Below are 20,705 nucleotides of genomic sequence, written 5' to 3'. Positions count from 1 at the left end.
TTCCATTGTGGATAAAGAAAGAGCGATTGGCACAGGGAGACTCGACCCAGGGTCTCCTTCCCATGAGGTGTGTGCCCGAACCACTCGCACTCTCTGGTCCAATAATTTTGGCATCCTCATGTTCCACTGCCCAGCTCTCCTCAGCCACTGCCCCTTTGGCAAGGATGCCCATGGCCACAGAAGGCAGGAGCTGAATGTCAGTCCCTTCACTATCTTTACATCATCTCCTTGTCTCCTGTTTCTCTGTCTGTACAGAGCAGACCAGTCCTCCAATCACGTGGCCTCCTGCAGGTCGAGGATGCAGGACCAGCACAAGGATAAACACGGAGTCAGTGGAGGCAATTGTTTGAAGAGGGGACACAATTAGAGAGCTTGGCTGTGAGGAGGTTTTTCTGGGGGGAGGGAGAGTAGAAGCTCCTGCTAGACTTCAGGACCTGGTGGAGAGGGAGAGCCTGGATCCCCCTACCCTTTTCTTCTCCTCCATCCACCCCCAGAGACCTCAGAGGGATCTAGGGGTAGTGGGGAGGTGATAAACTGTGACTTGGCTGCTGGGCCCACCAGGCTGCCCAGAAAACCCATCCCAAAACTCAGAGAGATAGTTTGGCAGCAGCCTGACCACTAGGCCTGCTAGACCTCAAGAAAGCCCCTCTGCAAAATCTATGATGGGTTAATTCCTCCCCCTCTCCCCCGAGGAAGATGTTATCTTGAAAGTTGAGTTGCTGGTCTCAGTTGTGCTCAGCTAAGAGACTTAGGAACCCAACTTCCATTGAATTCTAATGGAGATTTGGGCTCCGAACTCCCTCAAGCCTCTTTGATAATCCCAGAAATTGCTAACGTTCAGGTATTTATATCCCCACGCAACCCAACCGAATAACCATAGAGTGATAACTGGCTCTGGCTGGGACCCCGGTAGGCAGCCTGGGCACAGTTGCCGAAGAGTGAGAGAATGAACTCCCCCTTGTTCCCTCTCCTGACGATTCCATTATCAAAAAATCTGCTGTCTGCAGAGGCAGCGGCTATTTTGTAAGGCAGAGGTGATGCATCACGTGACTGAGGACAAAGACATACACCCACTGTGCTGTCGCCTGAGGACTTACATTCGTTCTTTCTTGTTCTGTTTTCCTTCATCCAGAATGAAAGTCATTCTGGCATTTGGTTCCTCTCTGTGTATGTTAAATATATATTCCCTATGAATATGAATGAACTTGTTCCAACCCCCCCACCCAGAACAAACCATCGACCCCCCGCATAGACCCCACCTCTTCTTCACGTTCAGACATGAGTTGGTTTAAGATTCTGAAACACTCACATATATTTGTATGCCTTAGACTATGTCTATGCTACACAGCTTTTAGTGACATGGCCGGGTTGCTAAAAGTTGGGCTTGTGTGAACACTGTTGGTCGGCACTTTTGCCAACAAAATACTTCTACCCCCAATGAGTGGGATTTGCATTGTGGACAGGAGAGCGCTCCTGCTGACAACGCGGTCGTTCACACAGGCACTTCTCACAGCAAACTTTTGTCTTTCGAGGGGTGGGGGAAGGTTAAGTACCTGTGAACGACAAAAGTTTTGTCTTTCAATTACCAGTGTAGACATGGACTTAGTGTTTTCAGTGTCCAACTGAGACCAGGAGTAGAGGTGCTGGGACTCTCGTGAGAAAGTGGATGTTTGCCACCCACTTTTTGCTCATTGCCAGCCCAGTGTTATAGGTTCCAGATGTTTGCTGTGCACAGAAAAGTTTGGATGCTTAAACAAAACAGACATACATTCTGAGAGCCAGAGCCTGGCCTAGCTCTACGGGGGTCATTCACACACAAGGAGGAGCAGGACCCCACAGACTTGACCCTACGTAGGGGACACAATGGGGAAAGTGGGGGCTGCACAGCAGACACACAGGTGGGTGGAAAGTTGGCAGAGCATTGCCTCTTCCCCTCTGTCTCAATGAGCCCACATAGGTGAGGGTAGCGATCGGCTCCAGCACCTGAGTCACAATTCAATCCCTGACCTCCTCCTGGGGTGGTGTAGTTAAGCACTGCCCCTTACACAGAGCAGGTGATCAAAGCACAATGTAGCTCTGAACCTCTCGATAATTCCCAATCTCTTGAGCCATCCAATCTGCCCAACCTGCACAACACCTAGCATTGAAAAGTCTCCATATTCCATTCCCAGTGCTTTGAATCACTCAGTCTCAGCGATCTAGGGACACACTGGGACCAATTACCGACACGCATCACAACGGCCTGGCACGGTGTTATACAAATCACTTCTCCACAAATACACTTGGCCCCAGCAACAAGAAGATAGCTGAAGCTCCTTTGTCTGACGGTCCGAGCCTGGAGAGACTTAAGATCCCAACAGACTGTAAGGGAATATAACTCAGCCCCCTGCCCTTCCTCCAGATGGGAATCTCTTGGACCCATCACATAAATGATTCATCCTTACGCAGGTAGGTTTGCTTTGTCTGGGTGTAGCACTGCGGGAGGGAGGGGGGAAGAGTAAAAGCCTGTTGCGAGCAGCAAGAAAAAATCTCACAATCCACTGGAAAGTCAGTTTGAAGGTATAATTTTGACCTAAAACTTCCTAACTGATATGAGAGCTACTTATGTAGGAAACGACCCCTTCAGCTGAAGCTGCTACATCCAGAATCTAAGGAGCAGCCCTGGGTGCAGACCCACCAGCAGTACACAGCAGGTGAATCGTTGTGTCGCTCAGCTGTAGCCTGGGCTTGGGCTGTGTCTGGGGAGAGGGATGGTGCTGCAGATAACAGCAGAATGTTTTTGATTCATTTCCTGTGCTGTAGTTATTAACTGTCCGCCCAAACTCTGAGTCATTTCTTCTCTCGCCCCCTTGTATGAGGCCACCTTGTAAGATCCCAATGGGTAGTGTATACATCCCAGTTCATCGTCTGAGCTTTACAGGTTCGGCAACTGCCCTGCACTGGCTAGAGGTTAATAATGCCTATGAGATTTCCAGGAGGAGGCACCAGAATTGACGCCAAGGATCATTCACACCAAAGCAACAGTGTTAGCCCTGGCAACACAATACTGGGAGTGTAAGAGTCACAGAAATAATCTTCCAACGGAGTTATTCTGAAATAAAAAGGTGAACTATTTCAATTTTGACATTTTTGAAATAATGTGTTTCAAGGTTTTGTTTTGAAATGACGTTTTGTTTCCAAAAATCTGTTAGATTTAACTTGAAAAAAAAAGGGAGAAGAGGGTAAAAACCTGACAACGAAATGATTTATTTTGGGAGAGAAGGGAACAAGTTGCTGTTATTTTGGGATTTTTCAGGTCAGCCACTGAACCAAAAAACAAAACAGCCCCCCACCCCCCCCCAAAAAAAACCAACCACCCAGCTGTAATGCAAACTCTCTAGATTTCTGCTGTGGGGGGAAAAAGTTTTCCAACTGAGCCAACAGTGAACTTCACCCTCTGGCAATCAAGTCGGCACTATGCTACAGTTTTTTGCCAATAGTTGCTCTTTGCAGATTGTCCACATCAAAAGAGAAAGAATGAGATACGCACACATGGGTAAAAATATTCTTACTTTCAGCAAACAAGGGTCTCAAATGGACTAAAATGCTGTCATTGGTCATACGGAATTCCAGGTCCTCACACTGTTTTTTATTTCTACAGAAATTCCCTCTGTGCATGTCTCTCCTCAAAGCCCATGTGAAGCAATGGCCCAGGGAAATGACACTACCGTGACTGAATTCATCCTTGCAGGATTCACTGACCATCCAGAACTGCAGGTTACCCTCTTCCTCATATTTCTGGTGATCTATGTTCTCACCTTGCTGGGAAATTTTGGGATGATTGCCCTAATCTGGACGGACTCCCGATTTCACACCCCCATGTATCTCTTGCTCAGCAACTTGTCACTCGTTGACCTTGGCTACTCCTCATCCATCGCCCCCAGGGTGCTGGTGAGCCTCTCAAGGGAGAGTAAGGCCATTTCCTACGCTGGATGTGCTGCACAGATGTACTTTTTTGCTGCCTTTGCCACCACTGAGTCCTTCCTCCTTGTGGTGATGGCCTATGACCGTTATGTGGCCATCTGTAATCCACTGCTCTATCAGCTCATCATATCTGAGAGGTCCTGCATCTGGCTCTTGGCTGGCTCCTACATGGCTGGGGTTGCAAATGCAACCGTGTTTACCAGCTGCACCTTTCAGCTGTCCTTCTGTGGGCCCAATGTAATTGATCATTACGTTTGTGATGTCCTTCCGCTCATGCGGCTCTCCTGCACCGACACTCACACAAATGAAATGCTGCTTTCTATCTTTACTGGTTCCATACAACTGACAACCATGCTGATCATCCTCTTCTCATATCTGTATGTTACTGCTGCCATACTGAGGATCCGCTCCTCCGAGGGCAGGCGCAAAGCCTTCTCCACCTGCACCTCCCACCTGACAGCCGTAGCTATATGCTATGGGACAACGTGCTTTACCTACTTACAACCCAGTTCCACCTCCTCACTGGAGCAGGACCAGGTGATCTCTGTGTTCTACACGATGGTGATCCCCATGCTGAACCCCCTGATCTACAGCCTGAGGAACAAGGAGGTGAAGGACGCCCTGGGGAGAATGTTAGAGAGAAGAAAGTTCTCTCAGCATCTTTGATGAATAATTTAATCATGTTTTGAACTAAAGTGACAATGTTCTTTCCATTCCCTTCCACTCTATGTAATTTTATAATGAAAATAAAAACTCTAATGTGTTCAAGTTTTAAGAAAAATGTTTTAGAGGTGGCATTGTCCAACAGATAAGACACTCAGAAGATCTGGTGTGACAGATATTGCGACCCCATGCAGTATCTTTGGGACCATTATATTAACTTGCATTGTATGAATGATTTATGTATGACTGTGTTCTACTCCACGGGGGGGGGGGGGGGGGTTCTGCAGCTCCTTCCAGAACTAAAACCTGCGGGGGTGCGGGGGGGTGATTAAGGCAAGTCCCTGAGACTAAACTCCAGAGAAATTCCAAGGGGAGTGGAGTCTGTCTCATTCAGGACCCTTGAACCTGTAACCCCCCCAGCAAGGACACCTGCTTTTAGGTTTTCCAGTTCCTCAGCTGTCACCTCTCTTGGGTGGAGATGTACACCTCTCACCCTCTTGATTGGGGTTTTTTGAGGCTCCACAGTTCCCCACCTACACTGTGAATTCCCCAGTAAGCCAGACTGCCTAAGCCAACCTGCTATACTTTACTCCTTAGATAGACAATGGTGTTATAAGTTACCACGCCACTCTTTCTAAGCAAACAAATTTATTCTCAAGGGGAAAGTGTTATAGAGAAAACTTTAAAAGCAATAAAAGAACCTACATACATGCTAACAACCTCACCAGAGATCACCCCAGCTCCAACAAGGGCTCTAGATACTGAACAGTAATTCAAACCTTACCACCAAAGATTTTTTTCTGTGGTTAAAAGCTCACACCACCTTTTGCTCAGAACAAACACACAGACTGGGCCATGTCCTTCCAAACCTTCCCAGGAAGGATTGAAGCAGCCCTTGGACAGAAGGTCCTGTCTATTTGGAGCACTAGAAATAAGGCTCTGAATCAGTTTTAACTAAGGCTATTTAATTCAAACTCCCTTCTTTGTCCATTGACCCTTAAAGAATCCAGTTTGAACAAGCATATGTAAGCCTCTCTCCAGGTGGTGGTAGCTCTCTGGAGGTGTTACAACTTGAGTAAATTTGCCTCTCCAACCTGTTCTTAATTTTTGGAGGGTGGTGGTCCTCCTGTCCCATGTAATCAAATACAGTCCCTAGCACACCATGATACATACATTTAATTCAATAAGATTTCACAGAATTCAGTAAGGTTTGTGCAGGATATTGTGGGATGCACCATCATAGGGCCTAATCACATCAGCCATGCTATCAGAGGCTCGTTCACCTGCACATCTACCAACGTGATATATGCCATCATGTGCCAGCAATGCCCCTCTGCCATGTACATTGGTCAAACTGGACAGTCTCTACGTAAAAGAATAAATGGACACAAATCAGATGTCAAGAATTATAACATTCATAAACCAGTCGGAGAACACTTCAATCTCTCTGGTCACTCGATTACAGACCTAAAAGTCGCAATATTACAGCAAAAAGACTTCAAAAACAGACTCCAACGAGAGACTGCTGAATGGGAATTAATTTGCAAATTGGATACAATTAACTTAGGCTTGAATAGAGACTGGGAGTGGATGGGTCATTACACAAAGTAAACCATTTCCCCATGTTTATTTCCCCCCTCCCCCACTGTTCCTCAGAAGTTCTTGTCAATTGCTGGAAATGGCCCACCTTGATTATCACTACAAAAGGTTTTCTTCCCCCCGCTCCCCCCGGCTCTTCTGCTGGTATTAGCTCATCTTAAGTGATCACGCTCCTTACAGTGTGTATGGTAACACCCATTGTTTCATGTTCTCTGTGTATATAAATCTCCCCACTGTATTTTTCACTGAATGTGTCTGATGAAGTGAGCTGTAGCTCACGAAAGCTTATGCTCAAATAAATTTGTTAGTCTCTAAGGTGCCACAAGTTCTCCTTTTCATTTTACAGTTGGGGATTCGAAGTACAGAGAGACTAAAGGCCCGTCTACATAGGGACATCCAGAACAGTTAATCTGGATTAACTAAAAGCATGAATTTAAAGTGGATTTGTGGAGAAAAAAAGAAGTAGATAAATTCATGGAGGATGGGTCCATCAATGACTATTAGTCAAGATGGTCAGGGATGCAACCCCATGCTCTGGTTGTCCCTAAACTTCCAACTGCTAGAAGCAGGGTCTGAATGACAAGGAATCACTTGAAATCACCCAATCCTGTGATCTGAAACCTCTCCTTCTGACCAGGCCTGGCACCTGATTCCACACTGACCATTAGGTCAGACTGCCCACAACCTGGTGGATGAAGGTCTGGTAAGTGTGAGGGATTCCAAAGCCTTCTGAGACTCAAATGGGATTAATCAGAGAGAAGCGGCTGTCTAGGTCTGGATTTGTTTTGGTCCCTGAAATAAAAAAATAACCTAAGTGTGAACTGAGTTATTGTGATTTCCATGTGGTTCCAGGAGAGCAGAGAGGCCCATGGGTGTAATTCGTAATATTTGTACAGCTGGGGAAGAGTAGATGAAGCTGGATTTGAATGCTAAGCAAAGACACCAAACTTTAAACCAAGCTTGATCTCCCCCCTCTTCTCAGCCTTATGTTGCGAGGCTAGTCCAGATTCTCATTTCAGGCCTTTGCCCAGCCTAGGAATGAGTGCCAGCATTATACTATCAAAGTAATCCAGTCAGGAGGCCTTTATATACTGAGTAAGAGAAACATACTAAAGACAAAGCTGAGCAAGTGGTCAGCCATTTTGTGTGGACAAAAATGAGACACCTTAAAGGGGCCTAATTTTTCAGAAGGTGGGTGCTCAGTGCTCTCTGAAAATCCAGTCCTTTTGAGGTGCTTCAAGCTAGGGACCCAAAATCACTATTCACTTTTGAAAGGCTTGCCTCTCGCAGCTTCACTCTTCTAGCCTTCGTCCCCCACCTCACACCCAAACCCATGAGGGGAGCGAGTGCTAATGCGAATCAAACTCATATTATCATTCTTTAAACATCACTGTTTTTCCCCACTCAGCCATGTGAAAGCTGGATCCCTAGCTGGTCTGGGTTAGCATAACCCTATTCATGCCAATGGACCAGGTGTAAATAAGAAATGCTCTATTCAGGTTACCCAGATCTCCTGCTAATGTACACTGGCCATAAACACTATGTAATTCAAAGGGCCCAGATCCCCAGCTGGCATAAATCAGCTTAGATCCACTGAAGTCAGTGGGCCAGATCCTTAGGTGGTGTGAAGCAAAAAAGCCCCATCCAAGTCTCTACACCAGATTCTTTGCTCGTGTAACTGACAACGGTCATTTGGAACTTCTGGATGGTGTAAACTGGAGTGTTGCCATTGAAGTCAACAGACCGGAGCCACTGCAGTTGTGACTCCTGAGCCAATTTGCACCCGCAGAGGATCTGAGCTAAGGATCACCAATGCACAGCCTCCTTTGGGGAACTTCTATACTATGTCCGTAGGAATCAGAGCCGGCCAACAATGGCACTTTATTTATTAAAACTCTCACAAATTATGGTTTTGGTATTTGGCCATCTTGAGGCCAGGTGTACACTGGAAACTTGTTGCCAGTATAACGATGTGGGTCAGGCGTGTGATTTTTTTTTATATAGAACATTTCTGTACCAGCAAAAGCCGTAGGGCTTGTCTAGACTTGGAATGCTACCGTGGCACTGCTGTAGTTCTTCAGTGTAGAGGCTATCAATGCTGACGGGAGGTGTTCTCTTGTCGGTAGAGGTAATCCGCCTCTGTCATAAATATAAAGGGAAGGGTAAACCCCTTTAAAATCCTCCCTGGCCAGAGGAAAAATCCTTTCACCTGTAAAGGGTTAAGAAGCTATGATAACCTCACTGGCACCTGACCAAAATGACCAATGAGGAGACAAGATACTTTCAAAAGCTGGGAGGAGGGACAAAAACGAAGGGGCTGTGTCTGTCTGAGTGAGGCTTTTGCCGGGGACAGAACAGGAATGGAGTCTTAGAACTTAGTAAGTAATCCAGCTAGATATGCGTTAGATTATGATTTCTTTAAATGGCTGAGAAAATAAGCTGTGCTGAATAGAATGGATATTCCTGTCTGTGTGTCTTTTTGGAACTTAAGGTTTTGCCTAGAGGGATTCTCTATGTTTTGAATCTTATTACCCTGTAAGGTATTTACCATCCTGATTTTACAGAGGTGATTCATTTTTACTTTTTACTTCTATTAAAATCCTTGTTTTCAGAAACTGAATGCTTTTTCATTGTTCTTAAGATCAAAGGGGGGAGGTTCAGTAGGCTGACAATCACTTTCAGAGAATATAGGTATCCTATTACAGCACAGCAAAATTTTACAAGCCAAGTTTTGTTTGTTTTATTTCTAACCCTCGGGTGTAAAGTTTGTTAAAAACAGAGAGGTAAAGATGACAGACACCAAGGTACTACACAAATTGGAGTTAGCCAAACTGGAGGCAGTGAAAGAAGCCGAAAAAGCCCTAGGAGCTGCTCACCAGAGAGCAATGGAGGCAAAGGACAAAGAAAGGGAGGTAGCGAAAGAGACAGAACAACACCAAGCGGCTGCTCACAGGAGAGCTATGGAGGCAAAGGAAAAAGAAGTGGAGGCAAGGACCAAAGAACTGGAGGAGAAGGAAAAAGAGAGGAAGCATGAACTGGAGATGGAGAAGGCAAGGGCTCAGCAGAATATACGAACAAACCCTAGCAATCCTTCTCCAGGTACCACTTCCCATCCCAGAAAGTTCCCCACCTACAAGGCAGGCGATGATACCGAGGCCTTCTTAGAAAACTTTCATCGGGCCTGCCTTGGGTACAGCATCTCTACTGACCAATATATGGTAGACCTGAGGCCGCGGCTCAGTGGACCCTCAGCTGAGGTGGCGGCAGAAATTCTCAAGGCACAAATGAACGAGCATGAAATGTTTAAAACCAAGGCGAGAGTCATAATGCTAACACCCGAGCATTCCCATTGGCAATTCAGAGCCTTAAGGTGGAAACCAGACGTGTCATTTACCCGGCGTGCCTACCACATTCTGAAACATTGGGATGCCTGGATATCATGAGCAAGTGTTGAATCTCCAGTAGATTTGCCCTTCCTAATGGAAAGGGAACAGTTCTTAGAGGGTGTTCCTGAGGAAATAGAAAGGTACATCTTAGTTGGGAAACCCAAAACTGTAATCGAGGCAGGGCAGATTGGAGCCAAACTGGTGGAGGTGACAGAGAAGAAAAAGCTGGTCGCAGTTGGAGCAGATACCAGAATGGACAACCTCAGACCACGCCCTATTACCAGGGTCCGCCCAAGGACCCACCTACCCCCCAAGGAACCCTCCAGCCACCTTATCATCCCACCACACCTTTCTCCAGCAACCCACCTCGCCCCAGTGACCCGTCAGCTGGACGATGTTTTAAATGCAACGAGATCGGGCATGTAAAGGCCAACTACCCCAAGAACCCCAACAGATTACAGTTCATTGTACTGGAATCACACCAGAGGTCCTCAGGCCCAGATACCTCCCAGATACTCTTGGAGCGGAGGAAAACTGTGAGTGTGGGTGTGAAGAAGGTCACCGCATGGAGAGACACCGGAGCACAAGTGTCAGCTATCCATGCTTCCTTAGTGGACCCAAATTTAATCAACCCAGAGATCCAAGTGACGATTCAACCCCTCAAGTCCAACTCTTTCAACCCCAACACCAGAGGGCCCCACCGACCCTGAACCGGCAGCAGCCCATAACACTACACGAGAGGCTCAGCTGGAACCTAAATCCCAACATAGTGTCCCAGCAGAGAGCGGTTCACAGTCAACGGAAACAACCCCATCCCCTACATCGCTTCCAGAGGGACCAAGCATAGGTCCACAATCCAATGAGGAACTGACGTCTCTAGCATCAAGGGAACAGTTCCAGACCGAACAGGAAGCAGATGAAAGCCTCCAGAGAGTTTGGACGGTGGCATGGAGCAACACACCACCTCTCAGCTCTTAATTGATCCAGGTTTGTTGTAGAAAGAGTACTTTTATACAAGGAAACTCTTTCTGGTGGACACCAGGAAGACTGGCATCCTCAGAGACAGTTGGTAGTTCCAACTAAGTACTGGGACAAGCTCTTGAGCTTAGCCCACGATCATTCTAGTGGCCATGCTGGGGTGAACAGGACCAAAGACCGTTTGCAGGGGTCATTCCACTGGGAGGGAATGGGCAAGGATGTTTCTACCCATGTCCAGTCTTGTGAAGTATGCCGAAGAGTGGGAAAACCCCAGGACCAAATCAAAGCCCCTCTCCAGCCACTCCCCATCATTGAAGTTCCATTTCAGCGAGTAGCTGTGGATATTCTGGGTCTTTTTCTGAAAAAGACACCCAGAGGAAAGCAGTACATACTGACTTTCATGGATTTTGCCACCCGATGGCCAGAAACAGTAGCTCTAAGCAACACCAGGGCTAAAAGTGTGTGCCAGGCACTAGCAGACATTTTTGCCAGGGTAGGTTGGCCCTCCAACATCCTCACAGATGCAGGGACTAATTTCCTGGCAGGAACTATGGAAAACCTTTGGGATGCTCATGGGGTAAATCACTTGGTTGCCACTCCTTACCACCATCAAACATATGGCATGGTGAAGAAGTTTAATGGAACTTTGGGGGTTATGATACATAAATTCGTAAATGAGCACTCCAGTGATTGGGACCTAGTGTTGCAGCAGTTGCTCTTTCCCTACAGAGCTGTACCACATCCCAGTTTAGGGTTTTCACCATTTGAACTTGTATATGGCCGCGAGGTTAAGGAGCCATTACAGTTGGTGAAGTAGCAATGGGAGGGATTTATACCTTCATAAGGAACTAACATTCTGGACTTTGTAACCAACCTACAAAACACCCTCCGAACCTCTTTAGCCCTTGCTAAAAAAAAATACAGGATGCTCAAAAAGAGCAAAAAGCCTGGTATGATAAACATGCCAGAGAGTGTTCCTTCAGAATAGGGGAACAGGTCATGGTCTTAAAGGCGCTCCAGGTGCATAAAATGGAAGCCTCGTGGGAAGGGCCATTCACGGTCCAGGAGCGCCTGGGAGCTGTTAATTATCTCATAGCATTCCTCACCTCCAACTGAAAGCCTAAAGTGTATCAAATTAATTCTCTAAAGCCCTTTTATTCCAGAGAGTTAAAAGTTTGTCAGTTTACAGCCCAGAGAGGAGAGGACGCTGAGTGGCCTGAAGGTGTCTACTACAAAGGGAAAAGTGCTGGTGGTGTGGAAGAGGTGAACCTCTCCATGACCCTTGGGTGTATGCAGTGACAGCAGATCAAGGAGCTGTGCACTAGCTACACGCCGACGTTCTCAGCCACCCCAGGACTGACTGAACGGGCATACCACTCCATTGACACAGGTAATGCTCACCCAATTAAAGTCCAACCTTACCGGGTGTCTCCTCAAGCTAAAACTGCTATAGAACACGAGATCCACGATATGTTACAGATGGGTGTAATCCTCCACTCTGGAAGTGCATGGGCATCTCCAGTAGTTCTAGTTCCCAAACCAGATTGGGAGATACATTTTTGCCTGGACTACCGTAAGCTAAAAGCTGTAACTCTCCCAGACAACTATCCAATGCCACACACAGATGAACTACTAGATAAACTGGGACGGGCCCAGTTCATCTCTACCTTGGACTTAACCAAGGGGTACTGGCAGGTACCTCTAGATGAATCCATCAAGGAAAGGTCAGCCTTCACTACACATGTCGGGCTGTATGAATTTAATGTACTCCCTTTCAGGCAGTGAAATGCACCCGCCACCTTCCAAAGACTTGTAGATGGTCTCCTAGTGGGATTAGAAGAATATGCAGTTGCCTACCTTGATGATGTGGCCATATTTTCGGATACCTGGGCAGAACACCTGGAACATCTAAAAAAACTCTTTGAGCGCATAAGGGAGGCAGGACTAACTGTTAAGGCTAAGAAGTGTCAAATAGGCCTAAACAAAGTGACTTACCTTGGACACCAGATTGGTCAAGGAACTATGAGCCCCCTACAGGCCAAAGTGGATGCTATCCAAAAATGGCCTGTCCCAAAGTCAAAGAAACAGGTCCAATCCTTCTTAGGCTTGGCCGGTTATTACAGACGATTTGTACCACAACACAGCCAAATCGCTGCCCCACTGACAGACCTAACCAAAAAGAAACAGCCAAATGCCGTTCAGTGGACCGAAAAGTGTCAGAAGGCCTTTAACAAGCTTAAAGCGACACTCATGTCTGACCCTGTACTAAGGGCCCCAAACTTTGACAAACTGTTCCTAGTAACCACAGATGCGTCCGAGCGTGGTGTGGGAGCAGTTTTAATGCAGGAAGGACCGGATCAAGAATTCCACCCTGTAGTGTTTCTCAGCAAAAATCTGTCTGAGAGGCAAAGCAACTGGTCAGTGAGTGAAAAAGAATGTTACGCCACTGTCTACATTGCGGAAAAGCTACACCTATGTTTGGGGACGGCGTTTCCACCTGCAAACCGACCATGCTGCGCTACGGTGGCTTCATACCGCCACGGGAAATAACAAAAAACATATTCGGTGGAGTTTAGCTCTCCAAGATTTTGATTTCAACATCCAACACATCTCAGGAGCTTCTAACAAAGTGGCTGATGCACTCTCCCATGAAAGTTTCCCAGAATCAACTGGTTAAAATCGTCCTTCAGATGTGGAAAATATAGTTAGTCTTTATGTACTTGGTAGTATATTTAGAGGTGCATGTGTCTTATTAACTCTGTTTTTTCCTAGAGCTCCAGGAAGAAATCCCAGCCAGTGTTTCACCCTAGCTGTAATTTGCGGGGGCGTGTCATAAATATAAAGGGAAGGGTAAACCCATTTAAAATCCCTCCAGGCCAGAGGAAAAATCCTCTCACCTGTAAAGGGTTAAGAAGCTAGGATAACCTCGCTGGCACCTGACCAAAATGACCAACGAGGAGACAAAATACTTTCAAAAACTGGGAGGAGGGAGAAAAACAAAGGGTCTGTGTCTGTCTGTGTGATGCTTTTGTCGGAGACAGAACAAGAACGGAGTCTTAGAACTTAGTAAGTAATCTAGCTAGGTATGTGTTAGATTATGATTTCTTTAAATGGCTGAGAAAATAGTTGTGCTGAATAGAATGAATATTCATGTCGTGTGTCTTTTTTGTAACTTAAGGTTTTGCCTAGAGGGGTTCTCTATGTTTTGAATCTAATTGCCCTATAAGGTATCTACCATCCTGATCTTACAGAGGTGATTCCTTTTTACTTCTATTAAAAGTCTTCTTGTAAGAAAACTGAATGCTTTTTCATTGTTCTAAGATCCAAGGGTTTGGGTCTGTGGTCATGTATGCAAATTGGTGAGGATTTTTACCAAACCTTCCCCAGGAAGTGGGGTGCAAGGGTTGGGAGGATTTTGGGGGAAATACATTTCCAAACAACGCTTTCCTAATAAAAATAAACCCAGATAAACATTTGGTGGTGGCAGTGGAAGTCCAAGGGCAAAGGGTAAAATAGTTTGTACTTTGGGGAAGTTTTCACCGAAGCTGGTAAAAGTAAGCTTAGGAGGTTTTCATGCAGGTCCCCACATCTGTACCCTAGAGTTCAGAGTGGGGAAGAAACCTTGACACCTTCCATTTATATTTATGACAGGAACCGAGGTGGGTCTTCCCACCCCCTTTCCTCCCTGTGACTGGGGGGTGTTAACAGGTCACTTGCACTTCGAATTGTCACATGAAATATGTGTGAACAACTTACACTAAACAATCTGTTTCACCTTGTATTTACCTATGATATTCTGAGTTAGTTTCCCAGACCTGAAGAAGAGCTCTGTCTCAGCTCAAAAACTTGTCTCTGTCACCAACAAAAGTTGGTCCATGAAAAGCTATTACCTCCTCCACCTTGTCTCTGTACAGTTCTGGTCAGTTATTGTACCAGCATCCCTTTGCTCTCAATGGCTAAGGTCATGTCTACACTAGAGAGCTTACAGCAGCACAGATGTACTAATGCAGCTGCTCCACTGTATGATCGCTCTTGTAGCCGCTCTGTGCTGATGTGAGAAAGCTCTCCTGTTGGCCGAATAAAACCACCTCCATAAGTGACAGTGGTTATGTCGGTGGGAGAGCTTCTGCTACCAACATAGAATCATAGAAGATTAGGGTCGGAAAAGACCTTAGGAGATCATCTAGTCCAACCCCCTGCTCAAAGCAGGACCAATCCCCAGTTTTTGCCCCAGATCCCTAAATGGCCCCCTCAAGGGTTGAACTCACAACCCTGGGTTTAGCAGGCCAATGCTCAAAGTACTGAGCTATCCCTCCCCCCATTAAATAAATAAATAAATAAATAAATAAAAATTAAAAAGTGATGTTAACTCAAAGATATAAGGCCTCCAATGCCATTTCTGTGTGGGGTGATGCTAGCTTAAGTAGTGTCATTTTTATATGCCTATCCTGGTATATATCCTGCCCATCCTGGCATCATTCCTGCCCATCCTCAGGTCCATACTATCTGAGCTGAATGAGATTCCCTTTAACTTTAATCCATGGCTTGACTGCCACTGTTCCCCAAGCCTGCTGCTGGAAGGTCGTACATTCGTGCACGCACACACACACACACAAAGCCAGTGTAATACATAGGCATAAGGCCTAGTAATTGTTCAGTTACTAACACCACATAATTACTGTGTCTCTTATTCACTGATCGCATTTTGAGAGTCGGCACCACTGTGAGGTAAGTGCACCTAAGGTTAGTAAAGCTTCAAGTCTGTAGGGGAGTACCTGTGTGGAATTGCTCACCAAAAAATGATTCGGCCTCAGGATACACAAAAGAAATGGCACGAGTGAAGGAACCAGCAGAGGCTGTCCAGAAGGCTTTAGAGCTGATGGTCTCCAGGCTAGCAACACTATGGATTCTCCTATATGTTTAAGACCTAGTTTTTTGACGAGTACATGTCGCAGGCACAAAGAACCCTGAAATCATACTGATCTTTGGACCAGAAGCATCACACAGGTACAGCCATGTAGGCCTCATTCCTAATATTTCTGGGTCTAGCAACCCCACACAGAACCTGCTGGCCAGAGAGACAACCTAACAATTACTGGGCTTGAGACACCTCACAAACCCTGCCCTGCAGTCATTACAGTCATGCCCTTTGTCACCTTGGAGCCATTAATACCACAAAGACACCGATGGGCAGGTGTAATGAGGCTTTCCTGTGAAAGAAGGACTCACATGTTCGACAAAGATCAAACCAAAGACATCCAAAGATGCTTTTAGCTAAATGAAAGTCATATGCTTTTATAGTGGTTGGGAACTGTCACTATCAGATGCACTAATTCAGTGTATTTCACAAGCATCCGTTTTAATCTCTAAGCTACCAACATCACACAAAGACACTGCCCGGGAAGGAAAAGGTTTAATAATCTTTGAAATAGTGGCACAACAGAGCAAACATCAGGCTTTATACCCTTAAAGTTAGCAACACACCACAAAATGGCCCTGTTTTCAAAATTCTTATGTCTTTAGGTTAGAAACACCACAAAGGACGAGTTTCAGAGTAGCAGCCGTGTTAGTCTGTACCTGCAAAAAGAAAAGGAGGACTTGTGGCACCTGTGAGACTAAAAAATTTATTTGAGCAGAAGCTTTGGTGAGCTACAGCTCATTTCATCGGATGCAGAGGCCTAGTAGCTGTTTGGTTAGTCCCATTACCCAACTCAGAACCCTAAAATCAGAACCATAAAATCAAAAGTTGAATCTTTCCCTGTTTGCTAACCACACCAACGTTACCCTTAATACCTCTGGAGCTGATTCCTGGGATGACTTTGAGATTTGCTCTCTGGATTATCTTTGCTCCCTAACTGCAGCCTGGCTAGGAATAGTTGGGTTACACTCAGGCTCTCACCGCCCTCGGTTATACTGGATGGTGACTCCAACACACTCCCCACTCTTCAATTTCTCTCCAGAAATGTATGTCCTGTGCTGCCCAGTCCTCTCCTGGACAATACAAGCTACGTTGTCCATTATTTCTTTAATAGCACTAATATGCACGCAACTTAGTTGCTCAGACATTTCTATTAAAACACACTGGATTAGATAAAGCAATAAAACAAAGTTTTTTGACGAGAAAGATAGAGCCTGCCAGAAAGTTGCAGCTCGCCAGGGGAGAGGCCCTCCCTGGGATGGACAGAAACATGTACCCCAAAGGTGGAAGTTGGGGTAGTGTAACAGCTGAGGTGGGAACAGACCCCAGGGACTCTGTCACTGGAATCAAGCCCAACCTGAGGGAAAGAGGGGGATTGTGCTGGCCAGCAAACGGTCTGTCATAGCTGGTAGCTGTGAGCCCACAGCTCAACCAGGGTCCCCTGCCCTTTTGGGGGACACAGGAGTGTCTGTCCCAGTGGGGAGCCCAGAGAGGAAGGTGAGGGGAGACCGGAGGGTCTGCCCACATTTTGTAGGGAGGCTTTTTCCAGGAGGAGGGTGAAAAATCTGCATTTAAAATGCCTGACCCCTCTCCTGTGAATCAGGTTTTAAGGGAACACTGTTTGCCCCCTGGCCAGGTATTCCCCATCCTGGCTAATAGCCATTAATGAACTTAACCTCCATGAATTTATCCAGTTCTCTTTTAAAACCTGTTATAGTCCTAGCCTTCACCACCTCCTCAGGCAAGGAGTTCCACAGGTTGACTGTGCGCTGTGTGAAGAAGAACTTCCTTTTATTTGTTTTAAACCTGCTGCCCATTAATTTCATTTGGTGGCCCTAGTTCTTATGTTATGGGAACAAGTAAATAACTTTTCCTTATTCACTTTCTCCACACCACTCATGAATTTATAGACCTCTATCATATCCCCCCTTAGTCTCCTCTTTTCCGAGCGGAAAAGTCCTAGCCCCTTTAATCTCTCCTCATATGGGACCTGTTCCAAACCCCTTATCATTTTAGTTGCCCTTCTCTGAAGTTTTTCTAATGCCAGTGTATCTTTTTTGAGATAAGGAGAACACATCTGTACAGTATTCAAGATGTGGGCGTACCACGGATTTATATAACGGCAATAAGAAATTCTCTATCTTATTCCCTACCCCTCTTTTAATGATTCCTAACATCCTGTTTGCTTTTTTGACTGCCGCTGCACAGTGTGTGGACTTCTTCAGAGAACTATCCATGATGACTCCAAGATCTTTTTCCTGATTAGCTGTAGCTAAATTAGCCCCCATTATATTGTATGTATAGTTGGGGTTATTTTTTCCAATGTGCATTACTTTACATTTATCCACAACATAATTCATTTGCCATTTTGTTGCCCAAGTTTTGTGAGATCTTTTTGAAGTTCTTCACACTCTGCTTTGGTCTTAACTACATTGAGCAGTTTGGTATCATCTGCAAAATTTGCCACCTCACTGTTTACGCTTTTCTCCAGATCATTTATGAATCAGTTGAATAGGATTGGTCCTCGGACTGACCCTGGGGGAACACCACCAGTTACCCCTCTCCATTCTGAAAATTTACCATTTATTCCTACCCTTTGTTGTAAGACCCCAATCTCCATTCTTCCTGGTTTGTCCCACACATACACAGGAAAGCTTGAGAGTAAACAGAGCCATTCACAGTTCATTGATTCTGAAGCATCTTTAAAGGCTTTCACTTAATATGTCTAAATCAGTAATACAAGTTAATATCTTATTCTCCTAATTCCAGACATAAAAATAACCCATGTAAACTAATAGGATGAACACACTTAGTAGATTATAGGCTTTATAATGACATGTTACAAGGGGCACTGAGCATAAAGCATATTCCAGTGATGTCATATTCAGAAGCATATTTTCATAAAGCATATGGAGTGCAATGTCACAGAGAGTTTTGCCCAGCACTGGACAGAAGGGGGAATTGAACCCAGATCTCCCACCTCACAAGTGAACACCCCAAATATTGGGTTAAAAATTACAAAGGGAAGGCCCAGCACTGCCTCCTACAGTGGCTGTGTTGCGACCGGTATGAAAATCCTCCCCCCGCACACACACATTGTTTTGGGACAAAGCTATTTGGCGTATTTGTAACACATTTGCGAATAGTTTCAGGTCAATCCAAATGGTATTGTTTTTAACAATAAATGATTAGTCCCGAAGTAATTCACTGATTTATAGACACCTTTGTATCCCAATGCTGGTAAACTACTCAAAGAGACATTTGGAGAGGTGACCAACAAATAAGGTGGAATACAGTCACCTCAGTTTTGTATCATATTAAAATGACCTCCGGGAGAGACAGCGATCCAGGCCAGCTGATGATCTGGCCGTCTGTGTTCCATTTCCACAAGGAAAGACACGGCAAGAACATTCACTGCATCTGCTGGGCATACCTGTTTTCTTGGGAGGAAAGATGCTCCAGGGAGCAAATCTCAAAGTCATCAAAGTCAAATTTAAACTCTCCTGCCAAGGAAGGCATTCCAGAGGTATAAAGGGTAACATTGGTGTGGTTAGCAAACAGGGAAAGACTCAACTCTATGTCTGATTTTAGGTTTCTGATCAGGTACTGTTTCTGTCCTTTCAACTCATTGTAAGTGAAGGGAGGAAAAAGAAAGAGGTACCACCAAGTCATGGGCAAACAAGTCTGTTTCAGAGCATTTCAGCCTTTAATTGAAATGACATTCATGGGAGGCGAAGGAAGGAATTATGCTGAGAGGAAAAATGTCTGAACTTATTTACCTGTCAAAAGAAGGAAAGATCTTTACAGGGGAGGGAGAAGAATGATGGAAAAGGAGAGAAAAATCGCTTTAATGGGAAGGGGGAAAACTCCCCCATCAAGTCAGATAATGTCTATCCTAAGGCCATTACATTGACTCAGCTATGGTGTGCAGCAGCGCTTTAGTGTAGATGCTTTCCACATTGATGGAAGGGTTTTTCCTTCAATGTGGTTAATCCATGTCTCAGAGAGGAAGTAGCTCGGTCAATGGAAGAATTACACTGAGGGTCTGTACAAGCTAACTGCCTCGCACAGGCTGTGTAAAGATTCTCCGCCCTGTGCTTCAGAGCTCTGTTGATCTAATGTTTAAGCATAAACCAGGCCTCAGAGAAGCTGCCCATGGAAAAGACCAGTTGTCAAATCTTGTCCTATCTCATTGCCAGCTGTTTGTCAAACCTCCTCTTAAAAAATCTCCACTGGTGAAGATTCCACAACCTTCCTGGGCAAGTTATGTCAGTGCTTAGCCACCCTCACTGTTGGGATGTTTTTCCTATTGTCCAATCTAAACCGCCCACGCTGGAATTGACGTCCATCGGTCCTTGTCCTATCCTTCCCCAACTCCCACACTGTTTTGCAATTTTATTCTTAAACTCTGTGTGACGGGTTTCATCTCAGACACCCCTTTGGGACTGCCACCTGATGTGCCTAGACTACCTCTGAGCCTGTTTTCCCTGACAACTTAGGACTTCAGTACATTAACTTGTATGAGCCAGGCACGATTGCCTGCTGAAAACCCAGATCCAAGTCTGAACCACGTCCCCCACAAGAAGCAGGCTTAACTGAAAACAGCTTAAGAAGAGCTCCTGTCTCCAGCAATGGGATCCAAACCCCAATAAATCAGTTTAATCCTGTATAACGTTTATACAGGGTAAACTCATGAATTGTTTGCCCTCTATAACACTGTTTACCCCTGGCCAGGTATTACTTAAAAAGTAAAAAGTGATATTATTAATTACAAAATGTAGTATTGAAGTGGTTCCAAGTAATAACAGACAGAACAAAGTGAATTACCAAACAAAATAAAATAAAACATGTAAGTCTAAGCCCAATACAGTAAATACCAAATGCAGGTAAACCCAGTGCCGAGAGGCAAAACAACAGCAGGGGTTTGTTACCCGGTGTGCTTCACTCAATAATCACAACGGGGTGGAGAAGCAGAAAAGTTTATTTGCAGCTGCAAACAAGGTACAGGGAGAATAGAATCTCCAATCCTGCACACCAGAGCAGGTCATTACACACACTTTTATATTCCTTAATGCTACTGCACTACACATCAGCCAATTAAAACTTTGCACAAATACTCTGCCTTCCTTATATGGGTTACAACAATGTTTATTTCCTGCAACCTCTAACAAGCATCCTAGCAACTTAAACAACCAGCA

The 20,705-nt window shown here is 45.3% G+C and overlaps 1 protein-coding gene across 1 annotated transcript; it reads left to right on the top strand.

The window, feature by feature from the left end:
- Positions 1-3,684: 3,684 nt before the first annotated feature.
- LOC140912504 (olfactory receptor 5J3-like) lies at positions 3,685-4,629 on the top strand. The gene has a single exon (XM_073346984.1). It carries the CDS (start codon positions 3,685-3,687, stop codon positions 4,627-4,629), a length of 945 nt encoding a protein of 314 aa, XP_073203085.1.
- Positions 4,630-20,705: the final 16,076 nt, after the last annotated feature.

This window comes from Lepidochelys kempii, chromosome 6 (assembly GCF_965140265.1).
Source record: "Lepidochelys kempii isolate rLepKem1 chromosome 6, rLepKem1.hap2, whole genome shotgun sequence".
Classification (NCBI taxonomy): domain Eukaryota; kingdom Metazoa; phylum Chordata; order Testudines; family Cheloniidae; genus Lepidochelys; species Lepidochelys kempii.
Note: the sequence above shows the minus strand (reverse complement) of the source record. Positions and strands in the feature narration are given on the sequence as shown.

Excerpts from the sequence above, each read along its gene's own strand:
- LOC140912504 (XM_073346984.1), top strand. The coding sequence starts at position 3,685 with ATGGCCCAGGGAAATGACACTACCGTGACTGAATTCATCCTTGCAGGA.